Below are 24,045 nucleotides of genomic sequence, written 5' to 3'. Positions count from 1 at the left end.
CCCTGCGGCCCCGCGCACGGAAGTGGCCCGGGGCGAAGCGGTATCGCGCCGCGGGAAGGACGCAGGTCCGAAAGGGGCTCGGGCCGACAAACCCCAAGTTCAGGTCTGTGCTTCGGGAGATCCCGGAGGCCGACGCCCGGAAGAGCCCGCGGGGCGGTAGCTGCGATAGACCCGCTTATGCGCCGGGGACCCCGAGGCCGCCCCCACCCGCCGCAACTGAGACCAGAACGCAGGCGCAGCGCAGACCGGAAGCGGAACCGGAGGGGGCGGGGCCGGTCGTAGCGGAAGTTCCGGGAGAGGTGCCGGCCCCTTGGGCCTTCTCCACCTGAGGTGGACCTCACGGGTTCCCCTGTGGTCCCTCCATCTGCGGCGGGCCTGCTCCTCCCTCTATCTTCGGACGCCCGCGTACCCCCGACCTCTGACCGCCGTTCCCGTGTGCCCCGCCCCCCGCCGAACCCCAGAGTGCCCCCGGCCTCCAGCTTGTGTCCTCCTGAGCCCTCCTCCCCCGTCTCTCCGCAGACCTCGGCCGCGCAGACCCACCCCCTCGGAGAGGGCGGGCACGTAAGGGCTCGGGGCTGGGCCTGGGGTGAGGCCTGGGCCGTGTAGAGGGGAGGTCTCCGGGTCGGGAGCAGGGCGGTGGCAACAGCTCTGGGCCTTTCCTTGAGAGCGTGCCCGCAGTGCTGGCTGAGGACTGATGCCCCTGGAACCGTTTGAGGGGGCTGGCAGCGGCGTGGCGTCCGTGCGGGAGGCTGCCGAAGGGTGACCGCGCTCCCGGGGTGGAGTCGGCAGGGGACAGTTTGGGAGGCTGGTGTGAAGAGCTGCGGCGGGAGCTGAGGGGATCCACTCCCCGCAGAGGGGTCGGTGATGCCTGACCATTGACTGGAAGGTGACCCTAGCAGACCCTGACACTGCCACCATCTGCCCCCAGGGACTCAGGTATTGGTGGGCACACGGGTGGCCTTGGGCTCCACCCCACCTCATGCTGCTCGTTCCCCCAGATCTCAGAGGTGTGGACAAGCAGCCTACTAGGGCTAGAGATGGACAGCAGGAAGCTGTCCCCTCAGGGGAAGAAGCTGGAGTCACACCTCTCCCAAGAGCACAGGCGACCCCCACTGGGCCCGACAGCATCCTGGGGCCAGCCCAGTACCCAAAGCAGCGCTCAGCAGGGACTGCAGACTCAGGACTGGGTAAGCAGGAAACCCTGGCCAAGGCTACCCTCCTGTCCCCAGCCCACCTGAGGCCGCTCTCCCTGGAAACTCCAGGCTGGCCGTGATGGGCAGCCTCAGGGGAGGGCTGAGTGGGGACTGATGAGAAACAGACGGTTGAACTCAGGAGGCTGTCTTCCCCCATGGCCCTGGACGAGCACCAGGGTGGACCTGCATCCCTCTTGCCTCCAGAACTGTGGGCCACTGGCCTCTGCTGGGCTCTGTAGAGAGGTCTTCTAAGGCCAGGAAGAAGCCAAGGCAACACACTTCCCTCAGCCCTGCCCAGTGCCCCCCACCCCAGGCTGAAGGTGGCAAGAAGCGGGAGGGAAAGCAAGGTCCCCAGCAGGGGTGGCGTCCTCCCAACCAGGTGGGTCAGCTGTCAGGAGGATTTGACAAAAACAAAATGTTGGGAGAGGCTCTGCTTGTGACTCCTCAAACCAGAAGCATCTCCTGGTCTCTCTGTTGCTGGACAGTGAGCTGCAGGCTTGTGCCAGGCCCAGTAGTGAGATTGATAGAATGTAGCTGTTGAGCCCCAGGATGTTCTCTGAGGGCACAGGAAGCCAGAACCCCACTTGTGTGGTTCCACTTTTGGAAGGTTCAAAGCCAGGCTCAGAGATGGCTCTAGGCTGTGGCAAGATGGGTGCAGGGGCTCCTGGGCACTGGCAATACTTTGGCAGCTGGCGCTGGTCATGCGGCCAGTTCAGTGTGGGGAGCTCATTGAGCCATGCACACAGGCGTGTCTGCGTGTGTTCCTAGGGCTGCCCACTGAGGTCCCTCTGTACCCTCTCAGTCATGTCCTTCAGGCCCAAATGCCTTCAAGACCCCTATGACGGTGTCAAGTGCTGGGGAGTGGGGTGACCAAACCAGCAGACGCAGTGGCTTTTGGGAGGCAAACACCTCATGACAGGCAGTCCAGACTATAAACACACATAGGTCACCTGTCTAGTGAGGGCTGCTCAAGAGGAGGTCCAGGGGCTGTGAGGCTTCTGTCCTGCACAGGGCTGGGGACAGGGCACTGTGTCTGAAGGGGTAGGGATGTGGGTGCAGGAGGAGTGTGTATTGGACCCACATCCTGCAAGGACACAGGGACCCGGTGGCTCTTGGGCAGGGGCAGCCAGGCTGTATTTGTAGTTCCAAGAGATGGACTGGTGGCTATGGGTTATGGTGGTTGAGGACAAGGCTGGGAGGCAGGAGAGTGGGCTGAAGGCCTCCAAGGGCAGGCAAGCAGTGGAAGAATGAGTTTGTTGGCCAAGGATGGAAAGGGGCATGGGTGCATCTCTGCTGACTGGCAGGTTTTTAGTTTGGGGACAGGGAATCTTCCCTAAAAAATGTGGGTGCCCAGGTGACTTTACAGGTGGGCACTCCCAAACAAGAAATCAGTCATCCTCATTGGTGAAGCGTCACCTGCCCAGAGCCACTTCTGGTATGGAGCTGGTATCACCCAATACCAGTACCAGAAGAGAGCAGAGGGAGAGAAGGAAAAAGAGAAGGCAATATGCCAGTCTACCTGTGGGCATATACTGAAAAATCCTGAGTAAATACTGGATCAAATCCAGCAGCACCTGAAATGCTGAGTTTCATAGCCATAAGGATGGGTCCTGCACACTTCCACCTGCCAGGAGAACAGGCACGTGTCTCTTCTCAGCTCTGTCCCAGTGCTTAGGACAGTGCCTGACACATAGTAGGTGCTCAATGAATGTATATGGAATAAATGAAATTGTAAATAAAAGAAGATTGTAACCCAAGGACAAAGAAATTTTGAAATCTATAAATAAAGTTCATTAACAACCGGTGGAAAATCACATGATTATCTCAATAGCTGTTGAAAAGCAATGCTAATAAATTCCAGTATCTTTCCTTAAGAACAAAAGAAGTATAGAAACCTGTAGGTTCTGGATAAGGTGGGAAGAGATGGACATCTCTGTAGCCTGACGGAGAGGAGCTCTCAAGAGCTTGCAGTGACCAGTGGAAGTATTTTAGCTGCAAGCAGATGGATGCATGATACCACTGTGACGTTAAAAAAAATTGCCAGGTGCGGTGGCTCACGCCTGTAATCCCAGCACTTTGGGAGGCCAAGGTGGACGGATCACCTGAGGTCAGGAGTTGGAGACTATCCTGGCCAATGTGGTGAAACCCTGTCTCTACTAAAAATACAAAAATGAGCTGGGCATGGTGGTGGGTGCCTGTAATCCCAGCTACTTGGGAGGCTGAGGCAGGAGAATTGCTTGAACCCGGGAGTTGGAGGTTGCAGTGAGCCGAGATTCCACCACTGCACTCCAGCTGGACGACAGAGGGAGACTCCGTCTCAAAAAAGTAAATAAACAGTATTCTGGAAATAGAAGCCTGTACAATAAATCAAGAAAATGAGATGTTGTATAAATATCTAAAAAGATGAAAATCACTATTTGCAGCTAATATGTTACCTACTTGGAAAATCCAATTTAAGAAACATGAGTATGGATAAAAGAGGGAGTTTGGATATGTGATCACCATTCACAACTTTTCAACACAGTAAAAACAACTAGAAAATGGAATGGAAACAAAGGATACCATTCAATTTAGCAACAGGAGCCATGAAGTTCTTAGAAATAAACCTGTTATTTTTCAATTCCTTTATGAAGAACACTTTAAAATGTTACTGAATAGCATGTAGAGCTCCTCATGGAAATTTTTTATCATATTGGATGGGCAGATTTCACAGGTGTACAGGGTCTTGCTCTGTCACCAGGCTGGAGTACAGTGGCATGATCACAGCGTTACTGGAAAAAGGGTCTCCATCCAGACCCCAAGAGGGTTTTTGGATCTCATGCAGGAAAGAATTTGAGGCGAGCTGCAGAGTGCAGTGAGAAGAGATTATTTATCGAAAGCCGCTCCATTGCAGAGCAGGGCATCCTCAACAAGCAAGCAGAGGAACAGACCTGCTTTAAGTTTTTCTTTAATCAAGGTTTTATCTATGTAAAGACTAAACTAAGCTGTGCCTAGGTGTGGGTGAGCTGACAGCATAACGATTTATTATTCTATTGATTTAAAAAGGATTTGACATTTTAGTGTGCAAGTACATTAAAGCATAACTATAACTATATCTTGAAAGCATATATTATTGTGGGTATTGGGACATCTAAACTTCCTTTTATAGGAGTTTGTCCTTGTAGGCATTACCAAGCTGCTTCCTTAGCTGTAAACATCTTAGGGCCATGATTGTGACCTGCAAGGAATGTGCTCTATTAGTCTCAAGATGGAGTTGAACATAAAGTGACGTTATCCTGGCTCTCCTAGACTCCTGCTTCTCTAATATCAGCTCACTACAGCCTGGACCTCCTGGACTCAAGCTATCCTCCCACCTCAGCCTCCCAAGTAGCTGGGACCACAGTGGCGTGCCACCATGCCTAGCTAATTTTTAAAAATTTTTTGTAGAGACAGAGTCTTACTATGTTGCCTGGTTTGGTCTTGAACTGGGCTCATGTGATCTTCCATGTGTTCCAAAGTGTTAAGATTACAGGCATGAGCCTTTGCGCCCAGCAAGATTTAACATTTTAAACGTATCAGGCTTCTGAAAAACAATTCAGTGTTTTTTAAAAAAACAGACTTCATGAATCTTAAAAATTTCATTTTAAATGTATATGGTGATTCTGGAAATGTATTACTAGTTTACTTTTTAAAAAAGATTAGAGACAGGGTCTCACTATGTTACCTAGGCTGGTCTCTTAACTCCTGGCCTTCCAAAGAGCTGGGATCGCAGGCATGAGCCACCATAGCCAGCCTTTGGCCATGTATTAGGTATCCATTGCTGCATGACAAATTTCCCCAGAGCTTAGCAACTTAAAACAGTAACTATTTTTATCTTAGTTTCTGTAGGTTAGAAATTTGGGAGCTGCTTAGCTGTGGCTTTGGTTTGAGATCTCTCGGGAGCTTATAGTTGAGATAGCAGCCAACACTTCAGTCATCTCAAAGTTTGAGGAAGGCTGGAGACTGCTTCCACGGCAGCTCACTCACGTGACTGGCGAGTCCATGATAGGGGCTGGCAGGAGGCTCAGCTCCTCACCACGTGCATCTCCCCATAGGACAGCTTCAGTATCCTCAGTACGGTGGCTGGCTTCCCCCAGAGTGAGTGCTTGGAGAGAGAGAGCACTTGGAGAGAGAGTGAGCTGGAAGCCGCAATGACTTCCATAACTTAACCTAGGAAGTCACACTTCTACAGTATCCTTTTTGGATACACTGGTGATCCTATTTAATGTGAGAAGGGATGACACAAGGGCATGAATACCAGGAGGTGAGAATCACTGGATGCCATCTTGGGGGATAGCTCTCACAGGCAGTCATTTAGTCTATAGGCTTTAAAAGATTATGTACTGAGAAGCATAATAGTGAAATTGCAGAATGCCAGAGACAAAAACCTCAGAAGCAATTCGAGCGGGAAGACAGAACCTTCAAAGGAGTCACGGGAGCTTGTCACAGTAGAGCAGTAGTGTGCCTATTCTCAGGGGAAGCCATGCTCAGCCTTGAATATTAGGCCTGGCAAAAAATGGTTTATACGAAAAAGGCTAAATAAATAAAGTTTTTAAATGATAAAAGAGAGAATTTGCCCCCGGCACACTCTCACCTCAGTTCTGAAGAAATGATCTCAAAGCATCATGAAAGTGATCACAGAATGTCTGAAATGGATAAAGCATGAGAGGAAGCAGGAAGTGCGTGAGTAAACTGAAACTGACAGTCACTGGATGTCACTCATGCACAGAAAAACAAGGATGCAATCAATATATGTACCTGCAATGGCATAAAGTCAAGATGGTGCCTGTGAGTGGAACTGAGGTGTTCTAAGTCCCTCTGTTTGAGAAGAGGATGGGGGTGGGCCATGGTGCCTCACACCTGTAATCCCAGTACTTTGTGAGGTCAAGGTGGGAGGATTGCTTGAGCCCAGCCTGGCAACATGCCAAAACCCCATCTCTACAGAAAAATACAAAAAGTTAGCCAGGCATGGTGGCATGTACCTTTAGTCCCAGCTACTTGGGAGGCTGAGGCAGGAGGATGACTTGAGCCTGTGAGGCAGAAACTGCAGTGAGCTGAGATTGCACCACTGCACTCCAGCCTGGGCGACAGAGCCAGACCTTGACCCCTCCCCAAAAAAAAAAAAAAAGAAAAAAAGATGGAGTTGCTTGTCAACTTTGGACTTAGAAAGTTTGCCTGCCCTCACTGTTTACAGCAGAAGAACAGAAAGAGATACAGTGGCAGATAGAATCGCCGGTGTGTCATTTAATTCAGTCAATGAAAGTGGACTAAGTGTTCCAGTTAAAAAACAGACAGGCCGGGCGCGGTGGCTCAAGCCTGTAATCCCAGCACTTTGGGAGGCCGAGACGGGCGGATCACAAGGTCAGGAGATCGAGACCATCCTGGCTAACCCGGTGAAACCCCGTCTCTACTAAAAAAAAATACAAAAAACTAGCCGGGCGAGGTGGCGGGCGCCTGTAGTCCCAGCTACTCGGGAGGCTGAGGCAGGAGAATGGCGTGAACCCGGGAGGCGGAGCTTGCAGTGAGCTGAGATCCGGCCACTGCACTCCAGCCTGGGTGACAGAGCGAGACTCCGTCTCAAAACAAACAAACAAACAAAAAAAAAAACAGACACTGTCAGAGTGGGTTGAAAACAACCAAAGTCAGTGGTAGCGCTGTGAACATGTGCAGGGGTAAGCACAGGAATATTCCAACTGCATGGTGAAGATGGACACCATACAGCTGTGTATCAGTTCACATTGCATTTTTCTGTCAAACAGCAAACTTACCTCGGATTTGGGGATGTGGTTGTGTGGATGCCTGTTGCATGCAGCCGTGAGCGTGAGTCTCAGACCTATTCCTGAGTGAAAGAGGCAAAAAGGTGACAAAATTATTCATGCCATGTGGCTTTGTTCAGAGTTCAAAAGCATGCAGAAGTAAACAAGATATTGCTAATATTCATTAAAGTATAATTTGAAAAAATAAAGATGTTTTAAAATGTTTACTTGGAAAAGGAACCATGCAACAATTTTGGAAAATAAGAGCAAGGCCTGGCTTGTCGACACCAGATCCCGCAACTAAAACTGTGTGGCCCTGTGGTAGAAGGTGGCAGAGACACCACTGCCTGGACAAGTAGCCTGGAAACCGGTGTGTGCATCAATGTGGGGATTTAATTTGTGTTGAGCATGGCATTTCAGAGTAGTGAGAAACAGACCTTTCAATAAGTGGTATCGGGGTGACTGGGTGTATAGTTAGAAGATGGTAGACTGCGGCTCCATCTCTCAAAAAAATGCACACACAAAAAGCATTAAACCCAAACCATGTAAGCACTGAGAGTATATGAGAGGATATTTAGGATCTGGAAGTGATAAACGCCTTTCGTAGGCCAAACACAAAATCCTTGAAGGAAAAGCCTGACAAATCTAACTGCAGAGTTTTTAAACATTCTGTGCAATCAAAAACATAAAAATGTTAAACGACAGTCTGGAAGAAAATAGTTGTAATATTTATAACATTCAAATGTTTACCAACCAGAATCCATGAAGAGATGCTTGAAAGCAATGAGGAAACTATTTTTAAAATTGAATAGAAAAGTGGGCCAGGCACAGTGGTTCACCATTGTAATCCCAACACTTCAGGAGGCCAAGGCAGGAGGATCACTTAAGGCCAGGAGTTCAAGACTAGTCTGGACAGCATAGTGAAACTCTATCTCTGCAAAAAATAAAAATTAGGCAGGGTGGTGTGCCACTGTAGACTCCCAGCTGCTCAGGAGGCAGAACAAGACCCTGTATCAAAAAAAAAAAAAAAAAAAAAAGGAAAAAAAAAAAGATTGAGGTCTCCGTACTTGCAATTCCAAAAATTAAATAAATAAATAAATGAAGCAAAACATGAAACAGTGAAGAAGTTGGCAAAAATTATATAAAGGTGGATCTATGTGGAGTTGGTGAGGATGTAAGGAAAGAGTGAGTCTTTTATTGGTTTTTCAGAGAACCCACTGTGATCATTATTCACTGTTTAATTTATTCATTAATCTTTCCTAATTTCACCTTTAAGCTTTCAGACCATTTGTTTTGCTGTTCTTTTTCTGTCTTTTCAAATAATTTGCACGGTTATGGTTTGGGGACCTTTTTCTAAAGATGTGTTTAAAGCTCTAGTTTCTCAGAGCACAGCTTTGACCATACCTCATGTTTTGGTGTGTCCTGCTTTCACTGTTCATTTCTCAGCCACCACGTCTGGCTAATTTCTTAAAAAAAAATTTTTTTTTTGAGACAGTCTCACTGTGTCACCCAGGCTGGAGTGCAGTGGCACAATCTTGGCTCACTGCAGCCTCCACCTCCTGGGTTCAAGCAATGCTCCTGTCTCAGCCTCCTGAGTAGCTGGGATTACAGGCGCATGCCACTCTGGACAGAGTCTCGCTCTGTCGCCCAGACTGGAGTGCAGTGGCGCCATCTTGGCTCACTGCAAGCTCTGCCTCCCGGGTTCACGCCATTCTCCTGCCTCAGCCTCCCTAGTAGCTGGGACTACAGGCGCCCACCACCATGCCCGGCTAATTTTTTGTATTTTTAGTAGAGACGGGGTTTCACCATGTTAGCCAGGATGGTCTCGATCTCCTGACCTCGTGATCCACCCGCCTCGGCCTCCCAAAGTGCTGGGATTACAGGCGTGAGCCACTGTGCCCAGCCATGCCTGGCTAATATTTTATATGTTAGTAGGCATGGGGTTTCATCATGTTGCCCAGGCTGGTGTCAAACTCCTGAGCTCAGGCAATTCATCCACCTTGGCCTCCCAAAGTGCTGGGATTACAGGCGTGAGCCACCATGCCCGGCCAATTTCTTAAATTTTTTTAGAGATAGGATCTCACTTTGTTGCCTAGGCTACAGTGCAGTGTGCGGCACTATCACGGCTCACTGCAGCCTTGAACTCCTAGCCTCAAGTGATCCTCCCATCTCAGCCTCCCAAATAGCTGGGACTGTAGGTGCACGTCACCATGCCCAGCTAATGATTTTTTGTAGAGATGAGGTCTCCCTATGTTGCCCAGGCTAGTGTCGAACTCTGCTGAGGTCAAGCCATCCTTCTGCCTAGGCCTCCCAAAGCATTGGGATTATAGACGAGAGCCACTGCACTCTGCCATTGTTTGTTTCTAAATAAATTGGTATTTCAGTCTTGATTTTCTTTTTCACTTGGGAGTTAATTAGAAGGGTGGTTTGGAATGTCCATGTCAACAGGAGTGTTTTGTTATCCTTTTGCTATTAATTTCTAATTGTGTCACTTTGTAGTTGCAGAACCCTGTGTTATGGGGGTCTGTCTGCATGGGGGTCTGTCTGTGTTATGGGGGTCTGTCTGTGTTATGGGGGTCTGTCTGCGTGGGGGTCTGTCTGTGTTATGGGGGTCTGTCTGTGTTATGGGGGTCTGTCTGCATGGGGGTCTGTCTGTTATGGGAGTCTGTCTGCGTGGGGGTCTGTCTGTGTTATGGGGGTCTGTCTGCGTGGGGGTCTGTCTGTGTTATGGGGGTCTGTCTGCATGGGGGTCTGTGTTATGGGGATCTGTCTGCATGGGGGTCTGTGTTACGGGGATCTGTCTGCATTGGGGTACATCTGTGGGTCTGCGTTGAGGTCTGTGTTACGGAGGTCTGTCTGCATGAGGATCTATCTGTTTTGGGACTCTGTCTGCATTGGTCTGTTTTGTTTGTGGCCAACTCATGTGCATGTTGAGTGTGTTTGGGAAGAACATGGATTCTCTGTGGGTTAAAGAGTTCTGTACATGTTCTCCTGTGTCTGTTGTATTACTCATTACTTAAATCTTAATTTTTGTTAATTTTAAGTTACTTTTGTTAAAACATACATATTTAGAACAGCAGTCCCCAAAGCCACACTCAGCCTTGCAGACGTCCTTGCATGCTGAGGTGAGAAGTGCACCTTTGCTGGTACGCTGCCTCGTCTCCTCTCCTCTCCCCTCCCCTCCCCTCCCCTCCCCTCCCCTCCCCTCTCCTCTCCTTTCTCCTTTTTCCTTTTTCCTTTTTCCTTTCCTTTCCTTTCGACAGAGTCTCACTCTATCGCCAGGCTGGAGTGCAGTGGTGCGATCTTGGCTCACTGCAACCTCCGCCTCCGGGGTTCAAGTGATTCTCCTGTCTCAGCCTCCCAAGTAGCTGGGACTACAGGTACCCACCACCACACCCAGCTGATTTTTGTGTTTTTTTGTTTGTTTGTTTTTTGTATTTGAGACAATCTCGCTCCGTTGCCTAGGCTGGAGTGCAATGGCGTGATCTTGGCTCACTGCAACCTCCACCTCCTGGATTCAAGCGATTCTCCTGCCTCAGCTTCCCAAGTAGCTGGGATTACGGGTGCACGCCACCATGCTGGGCTAATTTTTGTATTTTTAGTAGACACGAGGTTTCACCATGTAGGCCAGGCTGGTCTCGAACTCCTGACCTCAAGTGATCCGCCAGCCTGGCCTCCCAAAATGCTGGGATTACAGGCGTGAGCCACCGAGCCCGGCCACACTGCCTTCTTTTCATTCCTCTGTCTTGCATTCTGTCCATGCCCCACTGCAGAGACGAAGGGTGTAGCGCCCCTTCCCCATCCTCTCACCAGCATTCTGTCTACTCAGCAGAAACCCAGTTCCACTGTTAGCTTTACAGTGACCATGTGGCATCGTGACCATGGGGTGGCCGTGTTTCCTTTGTGCTGCTTTTGGTGTTCCCTGGAGGAAATCGTTGTGTACCCGCCCCCCTCCTCCTCCTCCTCTCCCCCATTTTCTATGAACTGATTATTCTTTCCTAAACCTTCCAACAAATCTAGGACTCTGCTCTCACAGACCCCTGCACATTGGGTCGTCTGGAGCTGCGTTTTCTCCTTGGCAGTGGCCTTCCTGGAGCCCTGGACTGCCAGCAACCAGCCCAGCTGGCAGGGCCACTGAGCAGGCTTCCCTACTCCCTCTCCCTTCTACACTCCCCCACAATCCATCTGCCTCCTGTCTACAGGGCCCCTTGTTTCCTGGGCCCTGGCTTACTCTCCCTGGTTAGTCCTTTGTTTTGGTGGAGTACATCCAGCAGCTTCCTCTAAAAGGGTTCAGAGGATGTGAAAGTTTCGAAGACTCTAAAGATGTGAAAATATCTTTATTCTGCCTGTATGCTTGAATGACACCTTGGTTGGGTGAGATACTAGGTGGGAAATAATTTTCTTTCAGGATTTTGAGGCATTGTCCATTACCTACTGGCTTGCAGCGCAGCTGTGTGGTGGTGCCCTGGACTATTAAGACTTTTTTTCTTTTTTTTGAGACAGAGTCTTGCACTGTCGCCCAGGCTGGAGTGCAGTAGTGCAATCCTAGCTCACTGTGGCCTTGAACTCCTGGGGTGTTCAAGGGGATTGAGTGATTGTCCCTCCTCAGCCTCTCGAAGTGCTTGGATTACAGCTACTGTGCCCGGCCAGAATTTCCTTACATTTTCTTTCTCCCTTACTTTCTTTCTTTCGTTCATTCTTTCATTCTCTCTCTCTTTCTCCTTCCTTCTTTCCTTTTCTTTCTTTCTCTTTCTTTTTTTTTTTTTTTTTTTCCAGAGTCTTACTCTGTCACCCAGGCTGGAGTGCAGTGGCAAAACCACAGCTCACTGCAGCCTCAACCTCCTGGCTCAGGCGATCTCTGCCTCAGCCTCCCAGTAGCTAGGACTACAGGCATGTGCCACTGAACTTGGCTAATTTTTTAATTTTTCTTTTGTAGAGATGAGGTCTCACAGGCTGGTTTAGAATTCCTGACCTCAAGCAATCCTCCTGCCTTGGGCTCCCAAACTGCTGGGATTACAGATGTGAACCATCACGCCCAGCCTCCTTACCTGTCTTTGTTTGTTTGAGACGGAGTTTCGCTCTTGTTGCCCAGACTGAAGTGCAATGGCATGATCTCGGCTCAGTGCAACCTCCACCTCCCGGGTTCAAGCGATTCTCCTGCCTTAGCCTCTTGAGTAGCTGAGATTACAGGCATGTGCCACCACGCCTGGCTAATTTTGTATTTTTAGTAGAGACGGGGTTTCTCCATGTTGGTCAGGCTGGTCTTGAACTCCTGACCTCAGGTGATCTGCCTGCCTCGGCCTCCTAAACTAAAGTGCTGGGATTACAGGCGTGAGCCACTGCACCCGGCCGGCCTTTTTACTTTTTTTTTTTTTTTTTTTTTTGAGACGTCTCGTTCTGTCGCCCAGGCTGGAGTGCGATGTCGCGATCTTGGCTCACTGCAAGCTCCGCCTCCTGGGTTCACGCCATTCTCCTGCCTCAGCCTCCCGAGTAGCTGGGACTACAGGCACCCACCACCACACCCGGCTAATTTTTTGTATTTTTAGTAGAGACAGGGTTTCACCGTATTAGCCAGGATGGTCTCGATCTCCTGACCTTGTGATCTACCCGTCTTGGCCTCCCAAAGTGCTGAGATTACAGGCATGAGCCACCACGCTCAGCCCCTTTTTACTTTTTAAGGCTTAATAATATTCCATTTTCTGGATCTGCCACATTTTGTTTATCCATTCATCCATTGTGGAAACCTGGATTCCTTCCACATTTTCGCTGTTGTGAATAATGACCACTGCTGTGAACATTCCCCGTCGGAGTGCACACATCTGTTCGCCTTCCTGCTTTCAGCTCTTTTGGGTATATACCCCAAAGCAGAATTGCTGAATCCCGTGGCAGTTCTGTTTTTAGTGTTTTGAGGAATGAGAATTCACCTCGATTTTGCATGAATCCCACTCTTAGCATGGCACTGCCTTCTTTCCCCTCTCCCCTTACCTCTGGTGAGGGAGTTGGAGGATGGTGGACTTCAAGCTGAGCACAGTCTGGAGGAACCGTCTCCTGCAGCCTACATGGGAAGTTCCCTCTTGGGGGATGGGGGTTGTCCAGGGGACCCCACCTGTTTCCGACCTTTCCCTGTGGCCCTCCCACAGCTCCTCCAGCTGGTCCCTGCCTTCCAGTCTCCTGTACCCTGCCAGGGGCCCTCCTCCACTGGCGCTGGTCTTTTGTCTATGGATTCATCTTTATTTTCTCCCTTACTCTCTTTGTGATCATTTCAGAGGGGTCTGGGGAGAAGGGCGGTCTGGAGCTGGCCTTAGTCCTGCCTTTCCTGAGGCACACAACAGTGTTCGAGCTCCAGGGGTCCTCCTGCCGGTCAAGCGGGGGGCCGGCCGTGAGGACTAAGCAGTCCAGAGGCAGCCCCGCTGTACATGAAGCCGGGCACGTGCTGGGTTGGGGGATGTCCTGGCACGGATTACTGTGCAAAGCCACAGAGGGCCACACGGCCTGAGGCCCCGCGCCGGGAGCTGGCGCTGGAGCAGCGGGAGGTTGAGCAGACGGCGCTTTAGAAAGTGCCCCCTGGCCGCTGAGGGAGCCAGCTCTGAGGGTCAGCGCGTGCTGGTTAGGAGAGGTGAAGGGGAGCTGGCGCCGAGGCCCTCGCCGACCCGCTGCCCTTTCCCCGCAGGTGTGCGAGCCGCCGGAGCGCAGGCGCCCGGGCCGCCACTGGAGCGTCAGCATCGACGAGCGCCGGCGGCTGGCCATGCTGGGCGGCCGGGAGAGGCCGGGCGCCGCCGGGGCCCCGCTACACTGCAGGGTGCGCGGGGGCGGGTCCTCCCAGCCGGGTCCCAGCCCCGCCCCGCCCCGCCCCTCCACCTCGCCTCCCTGGACTCAGTCCAACTGGGCCCTTTACCCTGCCGCTCCCGGGCCCCACCCTTATCCCCTTCCCGCCCCTCAAAGCTCCCTGACCCACCCTCGCCCGCAGGACATCGTGCAGATGGTAGCCCAGCTGGTGTCAGAGGACGTGGACAAGGACGTGCTGTTTCCCCACCCGCTGAGGTCCACCGAGTCCACCAACGCCTTCCAGGCCTTCCTGGCGCGGAGTGCGCCTTTCTGGCATAATGCGACTTTCGAGGCCCGGGCCTCGAGGTCACCCCCTTCCTAAGAGCCCGACTCAGCCCATTGTGTGTCTTCCAGTGCCTTTCCTTGGGGGCCCAGGGTGGGGGCAGCCTCTGCGCCTTCTTTGTGCCCCACCGGGGTTATCCCGACCACCCATGATGGTCAGGCAGAACCTGGCTCTGGACAGCCTGCAGCTCCTGAGGCCTTGGAGACCGGGCTAGGGGCTATCAGAGGCCATCTAGGGGAGGGAAGTACTGCCCCAGGTCAGTTTGAGGGGGCTCTGGCAAGGCCTGGGTAGCAGGAGCTTGCCCTCGGGACCGCTGGAAGGAGGCCTCGGGGTACCTGGGCCTGTCTGAGGTGCACTGGTGTCCTGGGAGGCCCCAGTGGCAGGCGCTGCCTGGAGACTCAGCTCCTTTGCTGGCCTGGTCTGGGGAACTGGGTACCTGCCTGCACCAGGCTGTGAGATGGGCCGGGGAGAGTTCTCCAGGGGGCGGGGTCTCACATTGGGTCCTGCCTCTGAAGACCCAGAAGGGCGCACGGGATCCCAGGGGTGCTGTGGTGGGGAGCAGCAAGCCCAGGGACCCAATACGGTGCCCAGCTTAGAGGGAGGCTGTCTGGAGGCAGAGCTGCCTCCTGGCCTCTGGACAGCGATGCTGGTGGTGGCCGAGGGCCAAGGGGGTAGCCTACACAGGGGGTCTGAGCAACTGCTTACCTGTCAGCTGCAGAGTTGGCTGGAGCAGGGGCCTGTGGGCCATGGTCCACTGGGTGACTGCCTTGTTTCCAGGCTGCAGGGCCCTCGGAAGGGTGGTGTCCCAGCTGCATTTTGGGGATACTAAGTTGCAGGAGGACTGGATTGGGAGGCGGGGCAGGAGGGCTGTGAGCATGGGTTCCCAGCCCGGGGTGGGTGGGGGTGGGGAAAGGGCCCTGGACTCCGGGACTGACCGTTAGGGGCCTGACTGGGCTTCTGTGGAGGTGGCTAAGTGGAGGAGGCTTTGGGGCAAGCGGAGGTGATCACTCCTGGGCCCCAGGTGAGGGCAGGAGCTGGACCTGTGCGGTGGCCTGGACCACCAGACACACACAAGCTGGCTGTGCTGCCCACCTGGCCTCCACCCCTCCCCTTCCCACCGCTGAGAAGCCACCTGCTGCCCTGACACTGGATCCCTGGCCTGACTTGAATCCTCTGCACCTGCCTGTGTCCCCTTCTTACTGTAAGACTCAGTGAAGTTCCTTCCTCCTTCGGGAAGTCTTCCAAGATTACACAGCCAGGTGCCCCCCTTCTCTCCCAAGTCCTCTGAATGTCATTTGGTGCACCCTAGGGATCCTCTGCATTTCTCAGGAGCCCTAGGGTAGGTGGATGGAGGGCAGATCCTCCAGGAGCTAGAGCAGGTGTCCTTAAGGGTGTGGTGAGTTTTGGGCAGGGCATTGGGGCCATAATGACCCACCCCCTCTGAGGTCCCTGATGATGATGTGGGGAATGGGGTCCTATGGGCCCAGCTCCATGCCAGGCAGGAAGATGCAGGTGAGCCCTGCATCCTGAGGTGTAAACAGGGCAGAGCGGAGCTGACAGGTAAGCAGTTGCCATGGGGATGGCGAGCTGGGCAGTCCTCTGTTCTTGGGTGGCTTTGAAGGACCCCTTGTTATGACTGTGACTTGGGGATGGGCTGGGCTCATCCCGCCAGCTCTCCTGCCCTCGTTTGGGTGTCTCCTGAGGCAGCAGTCAGAGGGTGGTGGTCCAGGACGCTGGCGATGCTGGGATGGTTGCCCCCTCTCTGCTCCATGAGGTCTCCCTACAGAGCGCCTCCCCCATGGTGGCAGCAGAGGCAAAACCCTGGCCTCCTTCAGGCTGAGGCCCAGAGCCGACCTCCTGGTGGGTAAGGTGGCCACAGGGCCAGCCGGCAGCAGGGTATTGGCACTGAGACGCACAGGCCTCTCCAACAGAGGTGGTGCCAGGACAGAGGCAGTGCCTGGAGACTGCCTGGGTTGTCACAACTGGGATTTGTGTACTAGTTTTCTGTAGCTGCCATAAAAATTGCCACAAATTCAGTAGGTTTTGGTTTTTCTTTTTTTTTGGTGTTGGTGGGGGCGGGGGGGCAGGCTTCTATGTTGCCCAGGCTGGTCTTGAACTATTGGACTCAAGTGATCCCCCCACCTTGGCCTCCTGGGTAGCTGGGACTGCAGGCGCATCCAACCACACCCGGCTTTTTTTTTTTTTTAAGTTTTTGTAGAGAAACAGTCATGGTATGTCGCCCAGGCTGGTCTTGAACTCCTCGACCCAAGCAATCATCTTGCCTCAGTCTCCTGAGTAGCTGGGGCTATAGGAGTGTTCCACTGGTACCTGGCTTTGAGTGTTTTAAAACAACACTAATTTATTAGCTAAGTTTTATAGAAGTTCAAAATGGGTATCTTTGGGCTCAGAATGAGGGGTTGGCAGAGTTCTGTTCCTTCTGGAGGCGCCAGGGGAGACTCTGTTTCCCTGATTTTTCCAGCCTCAAGAAGCTGCCCACATTCCTTGACTGGTAGTTCTGGTCTCCTTTGGAGCGGCAGTGCCCCTTTCTGCCCCGCCCTTCTCTGCCCACCTCTCCTCTGCCTCCCTCCTGCACCCTGAAACACCCTTGTGGCGACGCTGGGCCCACCCGGAAGATCCAGGGTCGCCTGCTTGCTTTCGGGTGAACTGGTTAGCGCCCTTCCTAACCTGCCACTTAACCCACTTAACCCAGCCTGCCCCAAGATTCTGGGGATTTGTGCACAAGTATCTGTGGGAGGGGCATTTTGCCTTCCACAGGGGCTGCCGGCACCTGGTGGGTAGAGGCGGGGGTGCTGTGCTGCTCAGGATCCCGAAGTGCACGGGCAGCCCCAAACCACGAGGGCCCGGCAGGAAACCCTGGGGCAGAGGAGGGTTCGTGGGGCGGGAGCGCATGTGAAGCCCACCTTGCAAGGAGAGGGGCACGCTCCTCTCGGGACGGCAGAGGGCGGGTCTCCGAGGCGCGTGGAATCAAGGGGACGGAAGAAGCAGTCTCGGGAGTGGGAAGGCTCCTGGGAGGGGCGTGAGGATCTCCCGAAGTATCGCAGCAGCAGTGAGGTGCTTAGGCCGTCGCCCCGGCCGCCACTGCGCCTCCCCACCCGCAGGCCTCCGCAGCGCCACGGGCGGCCGCGCGGGGTAGCGTTTGGGGGCTCCCGGGGACGCTGTCTCCGGCTCGCAGGTCCGCCCAGGGTTGGCCGCGTGGTCCCCCGGGCTTCCCACGCCTGATTCGAATTGTGATTCCGGCTGGCTCCGGACCGAGCCGAGGCCGCTCCGGCACCACACAGGAGCCGCGCGGGCGGGGGCGCGGGGCGCCTGGGAGATGTAGTTCGCGGCCTGCCTCTGCGCACCAGACAATGCCCGGCGCTGCCCCGCTGGAGAAACACCTTCCTTGGCTTTGCAGAAACACCGCTTACTATTAATACAGCAACGAATACAGCTTTAAAAACGCACCCACAGTGTCCTCCCTGGAATAACAGCTGTTAACATTACCTGAAGGTTATCCCAGATATTTCTAAATGTATATGGGGAGATAAAAGGATGTAATGGAAATACAGAAATACGTGTCGAGCTGCTACTTATACACTTTTAAATATTTAAAGAAAAAAATTGCTAAAAGCAGATGAATGCTTCTTCACCTCAAGTTTAAAAGTCTCCTTAGGATGGTCGGGCGCTGTGGCTCAGGCCTGTAATCCCAGCACTTTGGGAAGCCAAGGCGGGCAGATCGCTTGAGCTCAGGAGTTGGAGAACAGCCTGGGCAATATGGCGAAGCTCCACCCATATTGAAGATACAAAAATTAGCTGGGCATGGTGGTGCGCGCCTGTAGTCCCAGCTACTTGGGAGGCTGAGGTGGGAGGATCGCTTGAGTCCAGGAACTTGAGGCTGCAGTGGGCCAAGATAGCCCCACTGCGTTTGAGCCTGGGTGACAAGAGTGAGACCCTGTCTCCAAAAAAAAAGTCTTCTACGATTATTTTTAGAAATTACAAAAACATCAGGAGATGGGTGTGTTTGGTTTTCAGCAGCACAGCACGGTTCGGCTGAGGTGGCACAGGCTGACTTCTGCCTGTGAATGGTGAAAAACTGGCACTGTCATTTCTGTATCCCCTGGCAGGGTATTTCTTACCGGAAGATCAAAGCTCACTACCAGTATTTGACCCACTGAAAGTCTTTGTTTTGATTTACATCTTTACTGGTTGGACTTAAGATCAGTTTTTGTTGTTGTTGTTGTTGTTTTTAGACAGGGTCTTGCTCTCCCACCCAGGCTGGAGTGCAGAGGTGCCGTCTCGGCTCACTGTGAACTCTGCATCTCAGGCCTAAGCTATCCTCCCGCCTCAGCCTCTAAAGTAGCAGGGACTACAGGCGTGCGCCACCACGCCCGGCTAATTTTTATATTTTTTAGTAGAGATGGGTTTTCACCATGTTGCCCAGGATGGTCACGAACTCCTGGGTTCAAGTGACCTGCCCAAAGTGTTGGTATTTCAGAGCCAGAGCCCCTCCCTGCTAGATTGCAAGCCCTCTGAGGGTAAAGGCGCTGTTTCCTTACCCTCCAAGGCCTAGAGTGGCCTGTAGCTTGAAGTAGGTGTTTAACAAATAATACATGAGTAAATTATTGTGTTAATCACTTTGTCTTGCTCTGAAATTATCTCAAGCCTTTCCTCTCTGAGTAACTTGATATTCTGCCCATTGCTGTTTTTGACTCAGTCCAGCCACAGTGAGATTTCGGTGCTTTCAGTTTCCTGGGCTCTTAAATCTTCCTCTCATCCTGCTGTTTTATCGTCTAGTATTTGAATTCCTGATTGTTGAATTCATGCTGCTATGAAGATCTGAAAGCAGTCCTGTGGAGTCCTCTTCTGTTTCTTCAGTTGTGTTTTTTTATTCATTTATTTTTTTTTTAATTTTTGTTTCTTTGAGACGGAGTCTCACTGTGCTGCCCCCAGGCTGGAGTGCAGTGGTATGGTTTCGGCTCCGGGGTTCATGCAATTCTCCTGCCTCAGCCTCCTGAGTAGCTGGGACTACAGGCACGCACCACCATACCCAGCTAATTTTTGTTGTTGTTGTTGTTGTAGTTTTAATAGAGATGAGGGTTCACCAAGTTGGCCAGGCTTGTCTCGAACTCCTGACCTCAGGTAATCCTTCTGCCTTGGCCTCCCAAAGTGCTGGGATTACAGGTGTGAGCCACCGCGCCCGGCCCTGTTGTGTTCTCTTCCATACCGGTTTCTCACCGGCCCCTCACACCCTCGCTGAATTGTTTTTCTGTTGTTGAATGACATGGATGTGGTTATGTGCCACCTCAGCAATGTTCCCACCTCAGCCTCTGGGGATATGCCACTACTTCTGTCACTTCTGTCCTGACGCCAAAGCTCTTTCCTGAATGCCTATTCGCTCCTTTTTTTTTTTTTTCCTTTTGGAGACGGAGTCTCACTCTGTCGCCCAGGCTGGAGTGCAGTGGCACAAACTCGGCTCACTGCAAGCTCCACCTCCCGGGTTCACTCCATTCTCCTGCCTCAGCCTCCCGAGTAGCCGGTACTACAGGTGCCCGCCACCATGCCTGGCTAATTTTTTCTATTTTTTAGTAGAGACGGGGTTTCACCGTGTTAGCCAGGATGATGTTGATCTCCTGACCTCGTGATCCTCCCGCCTCGGCCTCCCAAAGTGCTGGGATTACAGGCGTGAGCCACCGCACCCGACCAGATTCTTCTTAATTCTTTGTTTTTATTGTTTGACTTACCTGAGGTCTTTGGACTTTGCCTCTGAGCTGGCTTAAGGGCAATCCACCTTTTTCACTGGTCTGGAGTGGGGAGGCAGAGTAGGGGTCGGCTGGAGGAACGGGGCTCTGTGCTGTCTTTTGAGAGTTTACTAAACGTCACTCTGCATGGTAAGGGGTGTGTCCTCTCCGCTGCGGTGTCCTGGCTTGAAGTTCAGATTGTCTCCCTGGGACACCAGACCCTGCGCCGTACTCCCTCCTAAGGACAGCTTTGACTGTCTCCCCTCCAGCAGTCAGTTCTCTCCACCCCCAACGGGAGAAGGAGCAAAGGCTGGTGTCTGCAGGAGTCTCCCCTCCAGGCCAAGGCCAGGGGAGAGTGTGCATGTCACTGTCAGGATGTGTCCTGGTGGCGTGGCCGGGTTTTCAGGGTGAAGCGCCTCCGTTTCTGGGATGGCAGCGGAAGCAGGCACTACACACACAGCTTCGGGGGCTCTCCCCATGCCTCCTAGCTGCCTGGCACTTTCTGTTGTTTCTGGCTAACTTTCTGACCATGCCAGGAGTTGGTGGAAAGAGATCTCAGGCCGCAGCGTTGCTTTCCCGCTGAGGAGACAGAGGTAGGCCGGGGCTGTAGGACAGGGGAGGCAGCAGCCCCACCTTCTTTCTAGGGAGACACTGCCTGTCTGTCATTGCCCCTCTCCTGCACCTGGCCCCTGGCTGTCTGCTCTTCCCACCCAATCACCAGCAAGCCAGCTCCTGTTCCCTGCGGCCCGTAGGATGTGTCCTGGGACCCACAGCCCTCTCTCCCCAGAGACAGCACTGCCTTGCAGCTTCGGTTCCTGGCCCTGTGCTAACCCTGGCAGGGTTTTCCTTTCTAGTCTGCTCTGCAGCCAAGACATTGTGGCCACTGCTCTCCTCGGGACCCCCACCTGGCTTTCTCCCAGCACATGCTGTTTTCTGCCCACCTGGCTGGTGTCCTGTGTGCCGGATTCCCTATGCTCTGTCTTCAGCACCCTGACCACATCTGTCCCACCTGCCTAGATCTTGAACCGTGGGCACAGGGCTCCCTCCTGATAGCCCTGAACACTCCGCTCCATGTCCTACAGGGAGGGATGTCCCAGGTAGATGTCAGCTCCCTCCAGTCACTGACCTCCAGCATCTGAGCAGGCAGGGCCCAGACCCATGGTGCTGCTCAAACCAGCAGCCTGGAGCCCCAAGACAGCTCCTTTTCCTCACCTCCCCCAACACTGATGTTGCACCTGTCTCCAAGCCACTGTGGGACCATCTGTTTTTCTCCATCTGGGAAGCCCCCTTCCCACCTCATGCTCTTCCTGGCTGGGGCGTCTGGGTCACTGGACTCTCCTCTCGTTAGACCTGTGCGCACACGCACACACACACACACACACACACACACACACACACACAGGAGGGCATCCTGACAGGTGGTGGGGAGGGAGGGCAGCTGCCTCACTGTGGAAAGGGCACGGCCGCTCCCGGACTCCAGCCCTGTTAGGGCTGGGGAGGTCAGCAGGCGCTGGGTTCCAGCCTCAGGTGGGGTCTTCGGAGGTGGCCTTTGGGCACAGGCACCTCCTCTGTGGCCTTCTCACCAGGTCACAGTTCAGGGAGGCTTTGCCGCCTACGGAGCCTGCCCACACCAAGGCGCGCACGGTCACCGGTCCAGAGATGCCATGCGGGCTGGGCGGCGAAGGCCAAGGACACACGCTGCCTGGTGTCGGGGGCAAAGGTTAGGCCTGGAAGGGAGGTGTGGGGTGGGGACCCCGAGGCCAGGGCTGGGCCGCTGAGCTTCAGGGCCCTTGTTGGGGGTCAGGGGGGAATGCCGGAGGACCCCAGCATCAGGAGGAACCCCCTGGAGAGTTATGGCAGGACTCACCTGTGGGGCACAGGAAGAATCACCAGGGAAAGGACCCTTGTGGAGGATCCCCCTCTACCCCCAGGGCACTAGGGGAGGATCTACCAGGGGGGTCTGGTGGAAGGGCCCACCCGGGAAGCGGCGCGCGGGGAGGACTCGGGGGCGCCGGGAGGAACTGTCCGGGAAGGGGCGCGCGGGCCGCGGGCGGCGCGGGGTCGGTAACGGCCCGCGCGGTGGGCGGCGGCGCCCGAGGCCCCTCCCCGCCGCCCGCGGCCGCTCCTCCTCTTCCTCTCCCGCCCGCGCCGCGGCCCTCCCGTCCCTGCGCGGCCTCGGCGGCCTCGGCGGCGGCGGCGGCGGCGGCGGCAGCAGCGCGGCCCCTTTAAACGCCTGCGGCGCCCCCCGCCCCCGCCATCGCGCCTCCATTTTCCCGGCCGCCCGCGCCGAGCGCCGCGCCCGCCCCGGGCCCCTCCGCCGCCGCCGGCCCGGACATGGCCGCCAACATGTACAGGGTCGGAGGTAAGGCCGCACCGCCTTTATGCCCGGCGCCGACCCGCCCGCAGCCCCCACCCGCCGCCGCTGCCGCCTCCCCCGCCCCTCCGCCCCGCAGGCCCCGCGCCCCCCGCCCGCCCCCGCGGCCCCCGGCTCCTTCCCGAACCTCCCCCCGCAGTGCTCACCCCAACCCAAAATGGCCCCGCGGGTCGGCCCCATCGGGGGCGGGCGGGGCGCGGCGGCCCGGGGGTGGGGGGCGGCCCACCTGTTGGGGCCGAGGGGGCGGCCGCGGGGGTGGCGGGGGGGCGCGGGCGGCCGGGGACATCCGGGGGGCCGGGGCCGGGAGCCCCCCGCGGGAGCACGTGGCCTTGGGAGGCGCCGGCTGCCGGTCTGGGAGCAGGAGTTTTGGGGCTGTGGGGTCTCCCCCGGCCCGCGGCCCTGTGCTAGGACTCCGGTGCGTCCCCTCTGCGGATGGGGAGCCCCGGTGAGGGGCCGCGTTCCTCCCTAGAGCCCTCCTGCAGCCTGGCCCCGGGGCTTCCCCCCGCAGGGCTCTCTCAGGGGGTCTTCAGCAGGGAGCGAGTATCCCGAGCACGCCTCTAAGTCCCCCCAAACTTTTCCCTGCCTCCCGCTCACCTCAGCCCATTCGGGAGGCGCTTTGCTAGGGTTGGGGAGAGGCCGGAGGGTCCCCTGGGCAGGGGCCCGGGGCTTCCTCTCTGGGTCAAGCCTCCTGTTGCTCGGGCCCCGCGGGCCTGCAGCTTTGGGCCTTGCCCTCCTTCGAGTGCCTGGGACTCCGTGGGGTCTTTCACAGGGAGATGGGGGGTCGTGCGCATTCCCTCATTCCATCAGTGCCTCCCTCCCCGGGACTCTTGAGACCCCTCCCTGCCTGTGACCCTCTCGGCAGGTGCCCATTGCGTCTCCCACCTGCAGCCTGCGCTGCAGGAGGGAGCTGGGGTCTCTCTCGCTCTGGCCTGATCCCCATGCCCGTGACCCCGAGTGCCCAGAACACGCCGTGTCCCTCGAGCGTGGCCTCTGCTGCCTTGGACGCCGTGTGGTCTCGCCGGCCAGCCCTGTGACCTTGGGGACGGTGGGAGCCCCCTACACCCCGTCTGTGAGATGGGCGGTCAGTCTGCATCAGCAGCTCTGGGCCTCCCCTGTCCTCTCACAGGGGCGGTGGGCTGTGCCCATCCAGCGTCAGCCCCCTCCCACAGCTTCATACAGCTTTGCCAGGTCCCTGTGTGGACACAGGTGGGCTCAGCCCACCCCACGCCTGGGGCAGCCTGGGTGTGGGGTCCCTTGAGGGAGCGACCTGTTTCTTCCTGTTCTTTCTCCCCACCTGGAGACCCCCCTTCCAGCCTGACATGAGGGCCCAGTTTCTCATCCCGGTAGAGAGGATGCCTACTGCCTGGGCTCCAGCCGGGCCCACTGCGCATGGTTTTGGGATTGGTCCCAAGAAGATTTCTCCCTGCCCCCACCCAGGCTGGGGTTGGGGAGTGGTGGCGGCTTTGGGCTCTAGGGCTGGGGACACCCCGACCCCGACTCGTGCCTTCCCAGTGGCTGCATTGCTCGGCCTTCAGGCCCGCCTGCCTGTGAACTTGGCGCCAGCCTGGCTGCCCCCCCACCGTCCCGTGCCTCAGTTTCCCCATGGTGTGGGTGAGGACCTCGTCTCTCAGTCATCCTTCTGTGCCCTGTGGCAGCTGTGCTGTGGCTGACGAAAGCCAGGACCCTGCCTTGTCCCGTCCCGGAGGTGCAGCTCTCCTGGGCCCTGCACAGGCTTGGGAGGAGCCCTGTGTGGGTCTCCACCGCCCTCCCTGAACCCTCTGTCCCTCTGTGCCTGGAGGCCCGTCCCGGGGCCTCACTGACCCACAACACTCCAGTGCTGTGAGGCTGGGTGGCCTGG

At 55.1% G+C, this 24,045-nt stretch overlaps 2 protein-coding genes and 1 long non-coding RNA gene across 9 annotated transcripts in view; 2 read left to right on the top strand and 1 right to left on the bottom strand.

Moving 5' to 3' along the window:
- The first annotated feature begins 232 nt into the window (after positions 1–232).
- LOC105489863 (testis expressed 22) lies at positions 233–16,111 on the top strand. Of its 3 annotated transcripts, none has more exons than XM_071099471.1 (4): positions 233–557; positions 999–1,187; positions 13,638–13,766; positions 13,935–16,111. In XM_071099471.1, exons 2-4 carry the CDS (start codon positions 1,038–1,040, stop codon positions 14,112–14,114), a joined length of 459 nt encoding a protein of 152 aa, XP_070955572.1. In that variant the 5' UTR covers positions 233–557; positions 999–1,037; the 3' UTR covers positions 14,115–16,111. The 3 variants fall into 3 exon arrangements, with proteins under 3 accessions (XP_070955572.1, XP_024651180.2, XP_070955571.1); XM_024795412.2 differs by having other exon boundaries at positions 239–561; XM_071099470.1 differs by lacking the exon at positions 233–557 and adding an exon at positions 594–886.
- Positions 16,090–22,435, bottom strand: LOC105489866 (uncharacterized). The gene is made up of 3 exons (XR_011625455.1): positions 22,334–22,435; positions 21,261–21,515; positions 16,090–20,392 (listed from the first exon to the last, which is right to left on the bottom strand). It is a non-coding gene; the product is annotated as an uncharacterized lncRNA (long non-coding RNA).
- Positions 21,443–24,045, top strand: part of LOC105489864 (metastasis associated 1) — a 52,536-nt gene continuing 49,933 nt past the window's right edge. For 3 of the 5 annotated variants that reach the window (XM_071099462.1, XM_071099461.1, XM_011755063.3), the window contains exon 1: positions 21,936–22,175. In XM_071099462.1, the coding sequence (XP_070955563.1) occupies positions 22,148–22,175 (28 nt within the window). In that variant the 5' untranslated portion in view covers positions 21,936–22,147. Of the gene's footprint in view, positions 21,534–21,935; positions 22,176–24,045 lie in introns of those variants that run through there. The other 2 variants (XM_011755058.3, XM_011755060.3) reach the window with 2 other exon arrangements.

Source organism: Macaca nemestrina, chromosome 7, assembly GCF_043159975.1.
Source record: "Macaca nemestrina isolate mMacNem1 chromosome 7, mMacNem.hap1, whole genome shotgun sequence".
Taxonomy (NCBI): Eukaryota; Metazoa; Chordata; class Mammalia; order Primates; family Cercopithecidae; genus Macaca; species Macaca nemestrina.
This window is presented reverse-complemented; position numbering and strand designations above follow the sequence as displayed.

What these genes read in the sequence shown, in the direction of transcription:
- LOC105489863 (XM_071099471.1), top strand. Translation starts at nt 1,038, where the DNA reads ATGGACAGCAGGAAGCTGTCCCCTCAGGGGAAGAAGCTGGAGTCACAC. An exon ending in GACTGCAGACTCAGGACTGG is followed by an intron (nt 1,188 to 13,637) that starts GTAAGCAGGAAA and finishes CTTTCCCCGCAG; the next exon opens with GTGTGCGAGCCGCCGGAGCG. An exon ending in GGGCCCCGCTACACTGCAGG is followed by an intron (nt 13,767 to 13,934) that starts GTGCGCGGGGGC and finishes CCTCGCCCGCAG; the next exon opens with GACATCGTGCAGATGGTAGC.